Source organism: Vidua chalybeata, chromosome 4 (assembly GCF_026979565.1).
Source record: "Vidua chalybeata isolate OUT-0048 chromosome 4, bVidCha1 merged haplotype, whole genome shotgun sequence".
NCBI lineage: Eukaryota > Metazoa > Chordata > Aves > Passeriformes > Viduidae > Vidua > Vidua chalybeata.
The window spans coordinates 70,626,197-70,638,568 of record NC_071533.1 but is presented as its reverse complement, the minus strand read 5'-3'; the positions used below and the strand labels follow the sequence as shown (position 1 = coordinate 70,638,568).

Here is a 12,372-nt window from a genome sequence, read left to right as displayed (position 1 = left end):
GTCCTCTGTATCTCTTTATTAATAAATTTGGTTCTGAATTGGATGCAAGTAGCCAAGTAAAGCTACTGGAGTGAAGCACAAGGCTTGGGATGAGGATATTGAATTAATATCATCAGAGCTGCTTGTGGATTGCATGGAGCCAAAGAGAGAGAGCAGGAAAAGAAAATATTTCAAACTTTTGGGCAGCTGTTAATCTGTTTCATGACAGTATGCAAGAATTGGATCTGGGTAGTTTGGAAGAAAAAGAAAGAACAGCAGGAAGAGCATCAAAAGCATCCAGGGAGATCTTACTGCAGCCTTGCAGTACCTAAAGAGGGCTTATAAAAAAGGAGTAGAATGAGTTTTTACATGGGTAGATGGTGTCAGGGCAAGGGAGAAGGGTTTTAAGCTAAAAGAAGAGAGATTTAGATTAGATTTTAGGGAAAATTCTTCCCTGTGAGGGTGCTGAGCCCTGGCACAGGGTGCCCAGAGAAGCTGTGGCTGCCCCTGGATCCCTGGAAGTGCCCAAGGCCAGGTTGGAGCAACAGGGCTTGGAGGAAGCTGGACTAGTGGGAGGTGTCCCTGGCCATGGCAGGGGTGGGAATGAGATGATTTTTAAGGTCCATTCTGACTCAAACCATTCCATGACTCCATGAAAAGAACTCCTGAGTGCTTTGACCAACCTAATGCTGTTGGCAGCACATTTTCATGGAGAAGAAATCTCTGTATTTTCCTTCCTCTGAGCAAGGCTCACCCGTGGTGAAAGAACAGATGTTGTCTGCTGGATGAGAAGCAGAAACTCCTGGGATTTCTGTCTGTTGAAGGTGTTTGTTTTTGTCTCCAGGTACGAGGGTAAATACGGGGCTGGGCCCGTGTTCCCTCCCATGGTTCAGATCTGCGTGTGGTTCAGTCGCCCTCTGGAGAAAACACGATTTGTGACCAAATGCAAAGGTACCAATGAACTTTGCCTGACTTGATTGAAATCCAAGTTTGGGATGCTGGGGGATAGAGGGGAAGGAAGGCACTGACGTAACACAGTTATTTAATCACTGCTGAAGTTAACTTTTAATTGAAAACTCAGCTTTCCTTCCTAAAAGTACAGTAAATTCTGTTCCTTAGTGTCTGCTCTGGAAAATTGTCCCATGATTTTTGTTCAGATGAAAATCTAATTGAATTTTTGGTTTCTAGGACGGAGACAACTTCCTGTGTTTGCTTTTTATTTTATGTCTGATTGTATTTGGTAGTGTTGAAATACAGTTTTATAAGTGACCATCAGCTTCTACTTCTTATGCCAAATAATTCTTTGTAGCTACTAGAAAAGAGGCTCTGCTCTAGAGTAGATACATTATTAAACTGCTTCTTCTCTCCTTAGCCAAGTAGTGTTAAAGAGGAGGATTTTACCTCCCCCACACACTGTGTTCTGCCAAACACACCTTATTTCCCAAACTCCAGGGCAAAAATGAGAAAATAAATGTTACATAGTGGGACTCCAAGGGGACATGGCAGCTTTTCCTTTGGAAGCACTGGGATGTGGATTAGAGATCAGTTGCACAGGTTTTACCAGAAGCCTCCACCAAGGAAAAGAAAAATAAGTTGAGATAATCTGTTTGTCTTCTGTTTCAAACAGCAATCAAGTCGTTGCTCAAGCCAAGTCCTTTTTCTGGAAACATTTATCACATCATGGGCAAAGTGAAGTTTTCAGGTAAGGGCAAATGACTGCTGAGGTGTTGTGATCACACTGTGTGTTATGGGTGTTTAAAAAAGTATTTCTGTCCTGGATTCTGTCTGCACCAGTGTTGATGTTAGATTAGATTAGCAATTATCAGGCCCTTCCTTCTGTCTTCTCCTTGTTAGATGCTGATAGAGTCATTGAAGTCTGTCACAACACAGCAGCAAATTCCCTAAGCCTGGTGCCTGTTCCGGAGGGGTCAACTCCTCCTGATTCCAGAAATGATCCCAGAGACTGCAGCAGTCAACAGGAATATTTCCTTGTGTTCATCGGCTGCTCCCTGAAGGAAGAGGATATCAAAGATTGGCTCAGAGAAACTGCAAAACAGGTTTGTGGGCAGGTTTCCTTTTGTTCAGTGCTTGGCATTTCTTAACAAGCAAAGGAAAAATCCGAGTGTCTCAGTGAAACGTTTGGGTTTCTTAATTAATCTCTTTTTTTTTTTTTTCTTCTACCAAGCTATTGACATTCTAGGGTGCAAATGGATTTCAGGAAGGGGACTAAGAGTTTACAAATGTGTGTTGTAATCTCTGTATTGTTTTAGTGCTTGCTACAGCTTATTCATGGATTGATTTGCTCTTGAATGCTTGAGCAAATGGATTATGTCCAGGATAAACACAAGATGATTTAGCTGAGCTGTGATTGCCAAGGGCTGAAGTGTGCTATGAAATAAATCTTCTTCCAGTACCTGAATGCTGGCAAAGCTGAAAATTTGTTTTGATACACTAAATTAAACCTCCTTGGAAGTAATCCACTGAAATGGAGGGTAGAGTCCTGTTCATTTTGTCATCTTTAATTAGTGTATTTCTGCATGGCTGATGTAGCCATGCAATAAGGAGTAGGGAGCAGGGAATGTGGCTGTTTGTAGGAAGCTCAGAAGGCAGAGTTTGCACAGAGGCACTGATTGACAGACTCACAGATCCATAAAATCCTGCAATGGTTTGGGTTGGAAGGGACCTTAAATCCCATCCAGTTCCACCTCCCTGCCATGGGCAGGGACACCTTCCACTATCCCAAATTATTCCAAACCCTGCCCAGCCTGGCCTTGGACACTGCCAGGGATCCAGGGGCAGCCACAGCTTCTCTGGGCAACTTTTTGGGACGTTTCTAAATTAAAAAATACTCTATGTTACTTCTATATGGATTAGGATTTGCACAATGTCTCCCTCCAAAAATTTGTGTAGGAAGGGAGAAGTGTTTCCTGCAGACTGTGGCTGGAGCAGTTGCTAAGGTTCTAAGATTTCTGAGGTTTTTGAGTTTCTGAGATGCTCAGGTTCTCATCTTCTGTTCCCCTGTGTTAATTCAGGGAATTAATCCGTTTTCTGTGCTGATTATCTCATGCTCTGTACTTACCACTGGGGTAAAACATGGAGACAAATGCTTTGCCATGTAAGAAAGCTCTTTGTGGAATACTACTTAAATTTTATGAAAACTTGGAACTTAAATGCTTATCTCAAGTGTGAAGTGTTTCCTCTTTGAGCAATTCAAGACTATAAACACTTTTTGTACAGTCATGGCTAATTGAGGGTTTCAGATAGCTCTAAGAGTTACCACATGCTGCAGGAAAGAAAGGGATTACAGAATTTCTCAGCCTCAAAATGAAGTTGTTTTTCTGTTCCTGTGCCAGCTTTCTTACAGGAAAGCTGTATTTAAATTGTCTTGTTTAAAATACTTACAGAATTTTTAATTTCTGCGTGTTTTCTGTAAGATGAGTGAATTTTTACTTTTGTTTTCAGAACTCTTCAGGGCTCTTCACAGTTGTGAATGCCTTCATGGAACTGAATAATTTTAAAAATGAATTTTTTGAAATACATGCTTCTATTTGGTGGTTTGGTTTTGCTTTTTTTTTTTTTTAATTGATTTTTTTAACCAACTAAGCTGTGATATCACATTGTCATTCTGTAATCACATAACTGGAATCTCCTTCTTCATACAGAAACCTCAGAGGAAAGCCCTGAAAACCAGAGGAATGTTAACCCTTCAGGAAATCAAAAACATCCATGTGAGTAAAAGCAATAATTTACAAACCCTTCTTTTGGCTGATTTCCCTTAAATATCCATCTGGATGACAAAGCACCTGCCACAACAACTGTGCTGAGCATTAAATTATTGCAGCACTTTTGGAGCTGTCCAGGAGGGATTTGAGATAGAGATCTGACCTCAGAGCTCCAAATTCACTCTGGAAAGCAGGAGAAGGTGTAAAATTGGCCATCTCTGGTTGCTCTAATGACCCTTCCATTTTCTTTTTATCTGTTTGAGTTTGTAAGGACTGTCCCTACAGGTGTTTAATTTCAATTCTTTCCTGCTGCAGGTGAAACGCCACTTGGATCCGCTTCCAGCTGGTTATTTTTACAATGGGACTCAATTTGTGAATTTTTTTGGTGACAAAATGGATTATCATCCATGTATCCTTTAAAATTGAGGGTTTTGGGGAAGGTTTTAGGATAGGCAATGAACTGTGCAGCTCTGAAATGTTAAGTGCCAAAGCAGATATGGTAAAGAACCAGTTCCTTGCCAGCTAAAGCTTAGTTTTAAAGCCTTTTTTGAAAGATAAGATCTCAGAAACAGAATAGAACCAACAAAACAAATCCCAAACTGCCCATGAGCTCATGCAGGGAATAATTTATGGACCACAGCTTGTCAAAGTAATATTTTTCAAACCAAATAGTGCTGTAATTGCACTGAATGCCTGGGCACGACTGATAAAACTTCCAAATGAATGTAATTTCATGTGTGCACACACTCAAGTGAAAACAATCATATTTTTGTCCTTAGTATTACCCTGGAATTCCTTGCCAAGGTTCCAGTGTATTCCTCTTGTCCTTGGTCACCACTTGGGTCATGGGTCAGTGGTGGCCATGGCAGTGCTGGGTTAACAGCTGCACTTGATGATCTCAGAGGGCTTTTCCAGCCTTAATGGTTCTGTGGTTCTCTCATTTTCATAACTTCTTTTGCTTCTGTCTTTGGTCACCAACTTCCAAATCAGTTTTATATTCCCAGTTTACTTTGCACCTTAACTTTTCCAAACTTGGTAAAAATCCAGGGGATGCTGCTTTAGAATAAGAGCAGAACTATTTTCTGGGGACAACTTTAAAATTTTAAACAAGCAGCTTTCTGTCTGCAGGGCACAAAACCCAACAGCAAACTTGAATTTCAATATTCACTGGGAAATTATTGATGCCCCTGAATCCCTGGAAGTGTTCAAGGCCAGTTTGGATGGGGATTGGAGCACCCTGGGCCTGTGGGAGGTGTCCCTGCCCATGGCAGGGGTGGAATGAGATGGACTTTAAGCTCCTTCCAGCCCAAACCATTCTGGGATTCTTCCCCCTTGGTGTTTGGCAGGGAAAGCTGCAGGCCTGGTTAACCCTTTCTGGGGGATTTGAATTTTGGGCAGAGTTTTAGACTTGTGTTTCAGCAGAACAGCTGGAAATGTGTTCAGAGAGTCCCAGAATGGTTTGGGTTGAAAGGGACCTTAAAGCTGATCTTGTTCCAGCCCCTTCCAAAGATGAGTCCAAAACCTCTTTGGGCAACCTGTGCCAGGGCCTCGCCACCATCCCAGGGAAGAATTTTTTCCTACCATCCCATCTAACCCTGCTGTGTTTTTACTGCCCTTAGATCTTCCTCCTGTCTGGGAAATATCCCTTGTGCAGCTCCTTTGTTCCCTGGGAACGCTGAGTTGGGGTAGCTCTGACTGTAGAACTTCTAGAAAGTAATATATTGAATTTCTGCTTTCACTGAGTGTCCCAGAACTTCCTTCAAACCTGGATGTTCTTGTCTACTAAATTCCATTTGCACAAATGTTCTTCCTTCACCTTTCCCAACCAGTAATGGACCAGTTCATGAACGATTACTTGGAAGAAGCCAACAGGGAAATCGAGAAGTACAACAGGGAGCTGGAGGAGCAGGAGTACCACGACCTCTTTGAGCAGAAGATTTAAGCACGTGGATCCTGAGTGTTCCTGTCCTTGTGTCAGGAACCAAAAAATGCTGTTTTGTCCTTCTGGCTCATGAGAAATTGAGTGAAATGTCTGTTTTCAGCACTCCTTCCCAAACTAAGGGATTGTTCCCCTGAGGTTGGCATTTAACATGGTAACTGCTTAGCTGTTTGTACTGTCAGGATTGCTTCCACTTCACCTTAATTCCAGACTGTACAAAGCATCACCTGGAATCTCTGGCTTACGGTGGAAACGTGGGAAAAAGAAGAAGGAGGAGGAGAAAAGAAGCAAAACTGGATTTATTTCCTAAAAAGGTCAGAATGTAGTTGTGGAATTGGGCCATGGTGCAGATATCAAACAATGCCTGGGCGTCCCTTGGAAATCGTCGCACAGGAGTGGGGGAATTCAGGATGTGGGATTGGGGTGTTCCCAAAGCGAGAAATGGGGGAACAGACTCAAAGAGTCCCCAATCCCAGAACTGTTTGCGTGTTCCCGAAGCAAAAAATGGGGGAATGATTTAAAAAATTGAGAGAGTCCCTAATCCCACATCTGCTGGGATGTTCCCAAAGCAGGAACAATTGGAAAAACTCAGAACTGAGTCCCTAATCAACAGCTGTTGGGATGTTCCCAAAGCTAGAAATGGGGGAACAGTGGGGAAAACTCAAAACTGGATCCCTAATCCCACAGCTGTTGGTGTGTTCCCAAAGCGAGAAATGGGGGAACAGTGGGGAAAACTCAGAACTGAGTCCCTGATCAACAGCTGTTGGGATGTTCCCAAAGCAAGAAATGAGGGAACACTTTCTCAGAGTCTCTAATCCCACAGCTCTTGGTGTGTTCCCAAAGCGAGAAATGGGGGAACAGTGGGGAAAACTTGGAAGAGCTCCTGATCCCAGAGCTGTTGCTGTGTTCCTAAAGCAAGAAATGGGAGAACAATGAGAAAAACTCAGAACTGAGTCCCTAATCCCAGAACTGTCAGATGTCCCCAAAGCGAGAAATGGGGGAACAATGGGAAAAACTCAGAAGAGTCCCTAATTAACAGTTGTTGGGATGTTCCTGAAGCGAGAAATGGGGGAACAGTGGGGAAAACTCAGAACTGGGTCCCTAATCCCACAGTTGCTGGGGCATTCCCAAAGAGAAAAATATGGAAACAGTGGGGAAAAATCAGAAGAGTCCCTAATCTCAGAGCTGTCAGATGTTCCCAAAGCAAGAAATGGGGGAACAATGGGAAAAACTCAGAACTGAGTCCCTGATCCCACATCTTTCAGAGAGTTCCCAAAGTGAGAAATGGAGGAACAATTGGAAAAACTCAGAACTGAGTCCCTAATCCCAGAGCTGTTGGTGTGTTCCCAAAGTGAGAAATAGGGGAACACTTCCTCAGAGTCCCTAATCCCACAGTTGTTGATGTATTGCCAAAGTGAGAAATGGGGGAACCGAGGGAAAAGCTCTAATCTAATCCCACAGCTCCTGGGATGTTCCTAAAGTGAGAAATGGGGGAACAGTGGGGAAAACTGAAGAACCCCTAATCCCAGAGCTGTCAGGATGTCCCCAAAGCAAGAAATGGGGGAACAATGGGAAAAACTCAGAAGAGTCCCTAATTAACAGTTGTTGGGATGTTCCCACAGCAAGAAATGGGGGAACAGTGGGGAAAACTCAGAACTGAGTCCCTAATCCCACAGCTGTTGGTGTGTTCCCAAAGCGAGAAATGGGGGAAGAGTGGGGAAAACTCAGAACTGAGTCCCTGATCAACAGCTGTTGGGATGTTCCCAAAGCAAGAAATGAGGGAACACTTTCTCAGAGTCTCTAATCCCACAGCTGTTGGTGTGTTCCCAAAGCGAGAAATGGGGGAACAGTGGGGAAAACTCGGAAGAGCCCCTGATCCCAGAGCTGTTGCTGTGTTCCTAAAGCAAGAAATGGGAGAACAATGAGAAAAATTCAGAACTGAGTCCCTAATCCCAGAACTGTCAGATGTTCCCAAAGCGAGAAATGGGGGAACAATGGGAAAAACTCAGAAGAGTCCCTAATTAACAGTTGTTGGGATGTTCCTGAAGCGAGAAATGGGGGAACAGTGGGGAAAACTCAGAACTGGGTCCCTGATCCCACAGCTGCTGGGGCATTCCCAAAGTGAAAATTGTAGAAACAGAGGGAACAACTCAGAAGAGTCCCTGATCCCAGAGCTGTCAGATGTTCCCAAAGCGAGAAATGGGGGAACAATGGGAAAAACTCAGAACTGAGTCCCTGATCCCACAGCTGTTGTTGTGCTCCCAAAGCGAGAAATGGGGGAACACTTTCCAGAGTCCTTAATCCCAGAGCTGTTAGGGCAATCCCAAAGTGGAAATTGTGGAAACAGTGGGAACAACTCAAAAAAGTCCCTGGTCCCAGAGCTGTTGGTGTGTTCCTAAAGCAAGAAATGGGAGAACAATGAGAAAAATTCAGAACTGAGTCCCTAATCCCAGAACTGTCAGATGTTCCCAAAGCGAGAAATGGGGGAACAATGGGAAAAACTCAGAAGAGTCCCTAATTAACAGTTGTTGGGATGTTCCTGAAGCGAGAAATGGGGGAACAGTGGGGAAAACTCAGAACTGGGTCCCTGATCCCACAGCTGCTGGGGCATTCCCAAAGTGAAAATTGTAGAAACAGAGGGAACAACTCAGAAGAGTCCCTGATCCCAGAGCTGTCAGATGTTCCCAAAGCGAGAAATGGGGGAACAATGGGAAAAACTCAGAACTGAGTCCCTGATCCCACAGCTGTTGTTGTGCTCCCAAAGCGAGAAATGGGGGAACACTTTCCAGAGTCCTTAATCCCAGAGCTGTTAGGGCAATCCCAAAGTGGAAATTGTGGAAACAGTGGGAACAACTCAAAAAAGTCCCTGGTCCCAGAGCTGTTGGTGTGTTTCCAAAGAGAGGGATGAGGGAACACTCCCACCCCCACCTTTGCCAGGGCACAGCCCATCTCAAAACCTCAGCACAGTTTGAGTCTGCACTTGAAATTCTGACTTTAAAGAAAAGCTATTTATACATTTCAGGGTGAAATCAGTGGAGAAATCTTAATTTCTTCCCAGTGCTCTCATTGGGATTCTGGAAAATATTTCCTGGCTGGCTGCAATGTGCACCTTGCTTAGATTATCCCTGGTGGATTCCTATTGCAGTCCTAAAAACTAGGCAAGGCAAGGGGGAGATTCTTCAACTAAAGAATTCCTTTTCATGAAGATGAGTGATTTCCAAAGGTAAAAAATAGCAAAGGATGTTACTTGAAAGAGGCAGGAACTTGTTTGTGGAGCTTCCAGAAGAGTTTGCACACCGTAACATTTCACTGTGCTGGTGAGAAATCAGCTTTTTAAGTACTTGCAACACAATTTTTATAGTTCCTAAATGATAGTACAGGAATGCTGGCAGCCTGTCCTAACTTAATTCAGCATCATTTTAAAGGAGGCTTTATAAATCCCTGCCTGAAGGATTATAAAGTACCTTAGCAGCTACTTACAGGTAATTATTGGAGTTTATTTGAATAAGCAGATCATTGTAGCATGCATGTGTTCAGAATTTAGGTGAGAGCAGCCCAGCAGGAATTTTTTATTTTCATACTCCTTTGCCTTAGGGACAGCTCAATCTTTTACTGCAACTGCAGCTTTTCTTTCTGACCAGATGTTTGTGATACAGCAAGAAATGGAATGAAAAATCTCTTGCAGGACACTTAAAATACTTCAAATGTATCTGCACAGCCTCATCTCGAGGCAGGAGAGGGAGATTTAACCCCTGCCATCAAAGCTGAGGCTAAATTAGAGTTTCTGCTTTGCTAAAGAGATGTATTTTTTACCTTTGGAATATGAAATAAGTGACATTGCAGTAACCTGAAGCACATTTTAGGTGGTTTTGGTCTTCATTGCTGGGTGCCTGTCCTGTGAGTGTTCCACAGTGCAGAGGTGGAATTCCAGGTGCTGCAGGCTGGGATAGAAATATTGATAAGGTTTCATTCCTCGCTTTCCTCCTAGATTTAAAAAGCTGTCTGAATTGAAGACTTTAATATTTTATTTTCTTTTTTTTTTTTTTGCACACCACGAGACTTTATATAAAAACTACTTGTATCCTGTTAGAGGCCAGTAAAAGCCAGCAATTAGTTTGTGTTTTTAGGCTTTCCTGGGGTATTCCCTGGATCACAAGTGTGGAGCATCCTGATAAAGCTCGTGAGTTTTATCTATGCATGGCTAAATTTTAGTCTTAATATCCTGTAGTGCCTGTAGAGCAAAGGTAGCTAGCAGTGGGTTTGGGGGGCTGCCAGGGGTTTACAACTCAGTCCAGTTGGTTGCATGAAATTATTTCAGAGCCCAGAATTTTTAGGAATCCCAAAATTCTGGTGGCAGCGCTGCAATAAAAAGGGGCATTAGGAAATGGAACTCCAATTGGAATTGCTTTGCCAATTAACTCAGTGTAAACCCAGCTGTTCCAGTCCCAGTTCTCTCACCTGCAAAGCCATATTTTTAGAGTAGTGGGATGTGATGTGGGAAGAAATTCCAGTGGTTGGGACAGCAGGCACGTGGTGGAGGCTTTGTCTCAACTCGTGAGTGGATCAGAGTAGATTTAAGTGCAATTGATTGAAAATAGATGAAGATGCTGTAGCTGATTTTTGCTCTGCTGAACTCTTTTTAAGAACTCCAATTTGTGCAGCTCTCAAATCAATATGGATGGGGCTTGATCCAGCTGCAATTCCAAGCCCTGTGAACAAAAAAAAAAAAAAAAAAGAAAGAATTGGGGTGTGAGTGTGCAAATTGAGCTGTTCCTTAAAAACTGGAGCAGAAGAGCTCGGAACAAAGGCCTAGAACCCTCCTGTGCTGTGCTGCATGTGCTCTGTGGTCATAGCTGTGTATTACAAAGACCTTTCACCAGACTGGTACTGGCTCAATTCATGTATTTTGGTATTGAAAGAAATTGATTACCTCAATTTTTAGCGTTTATTTTTGAACTGTGACTTTCAACCAGAACGGAAGAAAGAAAAAAAAAAAAAAGAAGAAAAACATAAAAATACCGAAATAGTGAAACTGTGACAATGGTATCCTTTAAATGTAGTAGTGCCTTGCAGATGACACCATTTATTCCCCAAATAAATGGATGTCAGGGGTTGCACCCCCCCTTTTTTTTTTTAAAGGAAAATAACGGTTTTGGTGAAAGGACTTAAAAATTTAACCTAGTGACAAATATTAGCACAAATGGTTAAACTGTTTAAAAGAAAACTCTTTGAGGACTGAAATGCCTGATGATGCTGCTGCTGTTGAAGAGCAGTTGCTGATTTTTTGGGAGTCAATTCTAACGATCAGCAGCGCTTTTTGAATTTATTTTTTTCTTTTTTTTTAAGAAGAGTGTAACTTTTGTACTCTGGTCAGAGCTATTTGTACTGTATGGAATCCCCAGCCCAGGGGGTTTGGTGTCCTCACCCTTTGGAAGTCGAGGTGAGGATGGATCTACTCCGAAGGATTGAGGTTTGAACATTTTTTTGCTACTGTATAATTAAAAAAAAAAAACCAAACAAACCAACAACAACAAAAAAAAGCACCATTTCTAACCCACTGATGTTTGGATACAGCAAAAGTGCCATTACACTGTTCCTTTTCTCTTTTATTGTACTTGGAAAAATTTGTGTCCAGGCATTCCTGAGCTTGGGAAGTGCTGAAGAGTCCTCAAGGGGTTTCCACGCTTTGCTGACCTTTGTTAGCAGCTTGTGGTGGTGTTTTTTTTTCTTTCTCCTCACCGAGAATGAGTGTGATCAGAAGTTACTGAAGTTATAGGATTCAAATGTGACAAACTTAGCAGGGGAACCTTTGCAATTTGAGCTGCTCTGCAATCTGGGAGTATTTGAATTTTAAGCTGTGCAATTTGGGATTAATCCAGTTTTACACTTTGCAATTAACACACCGGATTGCAGGGAGGAGTTAAGTTGCATGTGAGAGTTCCCTAATAAGTTGGAGTTTTTTTTTTTAAATTATTGTTATTTTTTAATTGAAACTTGTCTGAATTTGCACAGATTTAAGCTCTGGAATACTTTTGGTATTCTTGAAAAGGGAAAAAAAAAAAAAATTGTGACTAGTATAGTGAATTGTGAACTGTGAGTTGGTAGAACCACAAGGTTGATCTAATCTTAGGTTGTTAAAAATGTACCTCAGACAGCTCGTGAGAAATCGCTTCATTTTTACACAACAGCCGGATCCTGACCTAACACTTCTCACTTTACAATGTGCCAAAATTCACTTTTATACTAGTTCTCAATGCTTTAATATTTGCAAGTCTAAGTTAAAAACGTGTTATTTACAAACACTACTGTAACTTCAGTTCAGCTGAATGGTGTGATTGAAGCTTTTTGCCTCTCGTATTTATTACACAACTTGATTCAGTAAATATAAAATTACCTTTCCATTTATTTTTGTATTGTTTTACATGTTTATACCTGCAGTTTGTGTGACTTTTACACCTGTAACTCAGATGTGATGGAAAGAACCAATAAACAGTATCCATCCACTGCCTGGCTTTGGCTCCTTTAATAAACTCACAGGTTCCTAAACTGGAATTTTTCAACTTCATTTAAAATTTTTAAACTGGCAGAAAGGTGAGTTGTTTGTATTCAAATTAAAATTAAAAAAAAATTAAGGTTTTATGGGGTATTTTTTAGCTGCTATTTTAAGTTTAGGCCTTCTTGCTTGGGCTTTTAACTGGGTAAAATTCAAACTCAAAGAAGAGTCACCTGCTT

General features: G+C 42.0%; 1 protein-coding gene across 1 annotated transcript in view; it reads left to right on the top strand.

Annotated features, from left to right (window-relative positions):
- The window catches only part of DNAAF9 (dynein axonemal assembly factor 9), a 70,792-nt gene extending 58,648 nt beyond the window's left edge, over positions 1–12,144 (top strand). The window contains exons 32-38 of the mRNA XM_053940561.1: positions 824–930; positions 1,607–1,681; positions 1,834–2,036; positions 3,642–3,707; positions 4,017–4,110; positions 5,531–7,895; positions 8,103–12,144. Of these exons, the coding sequence (XP_053796536.1) occupies positions 824–930; positions 1,607–1,681; positions 1,834–2,036; positions 3,642–3,707; positions 4,017–4,110; positions 5,531–5,643 (658 nt within the window). The 3' untranslated portion in view covers positions 5,644–7,895; positions 8,103–12,144. The remainder of the gene's footprint in view (positions 1–823; positions 931–1,606; positions 1,682–1,833; positions 2,037–3,641; positions 3,708–4,016; positions 4,111–5,530; positions 7,896–8,102) is intronic.
- Positions 12,145–12,372: the final 228 nt, after the last annotated feature.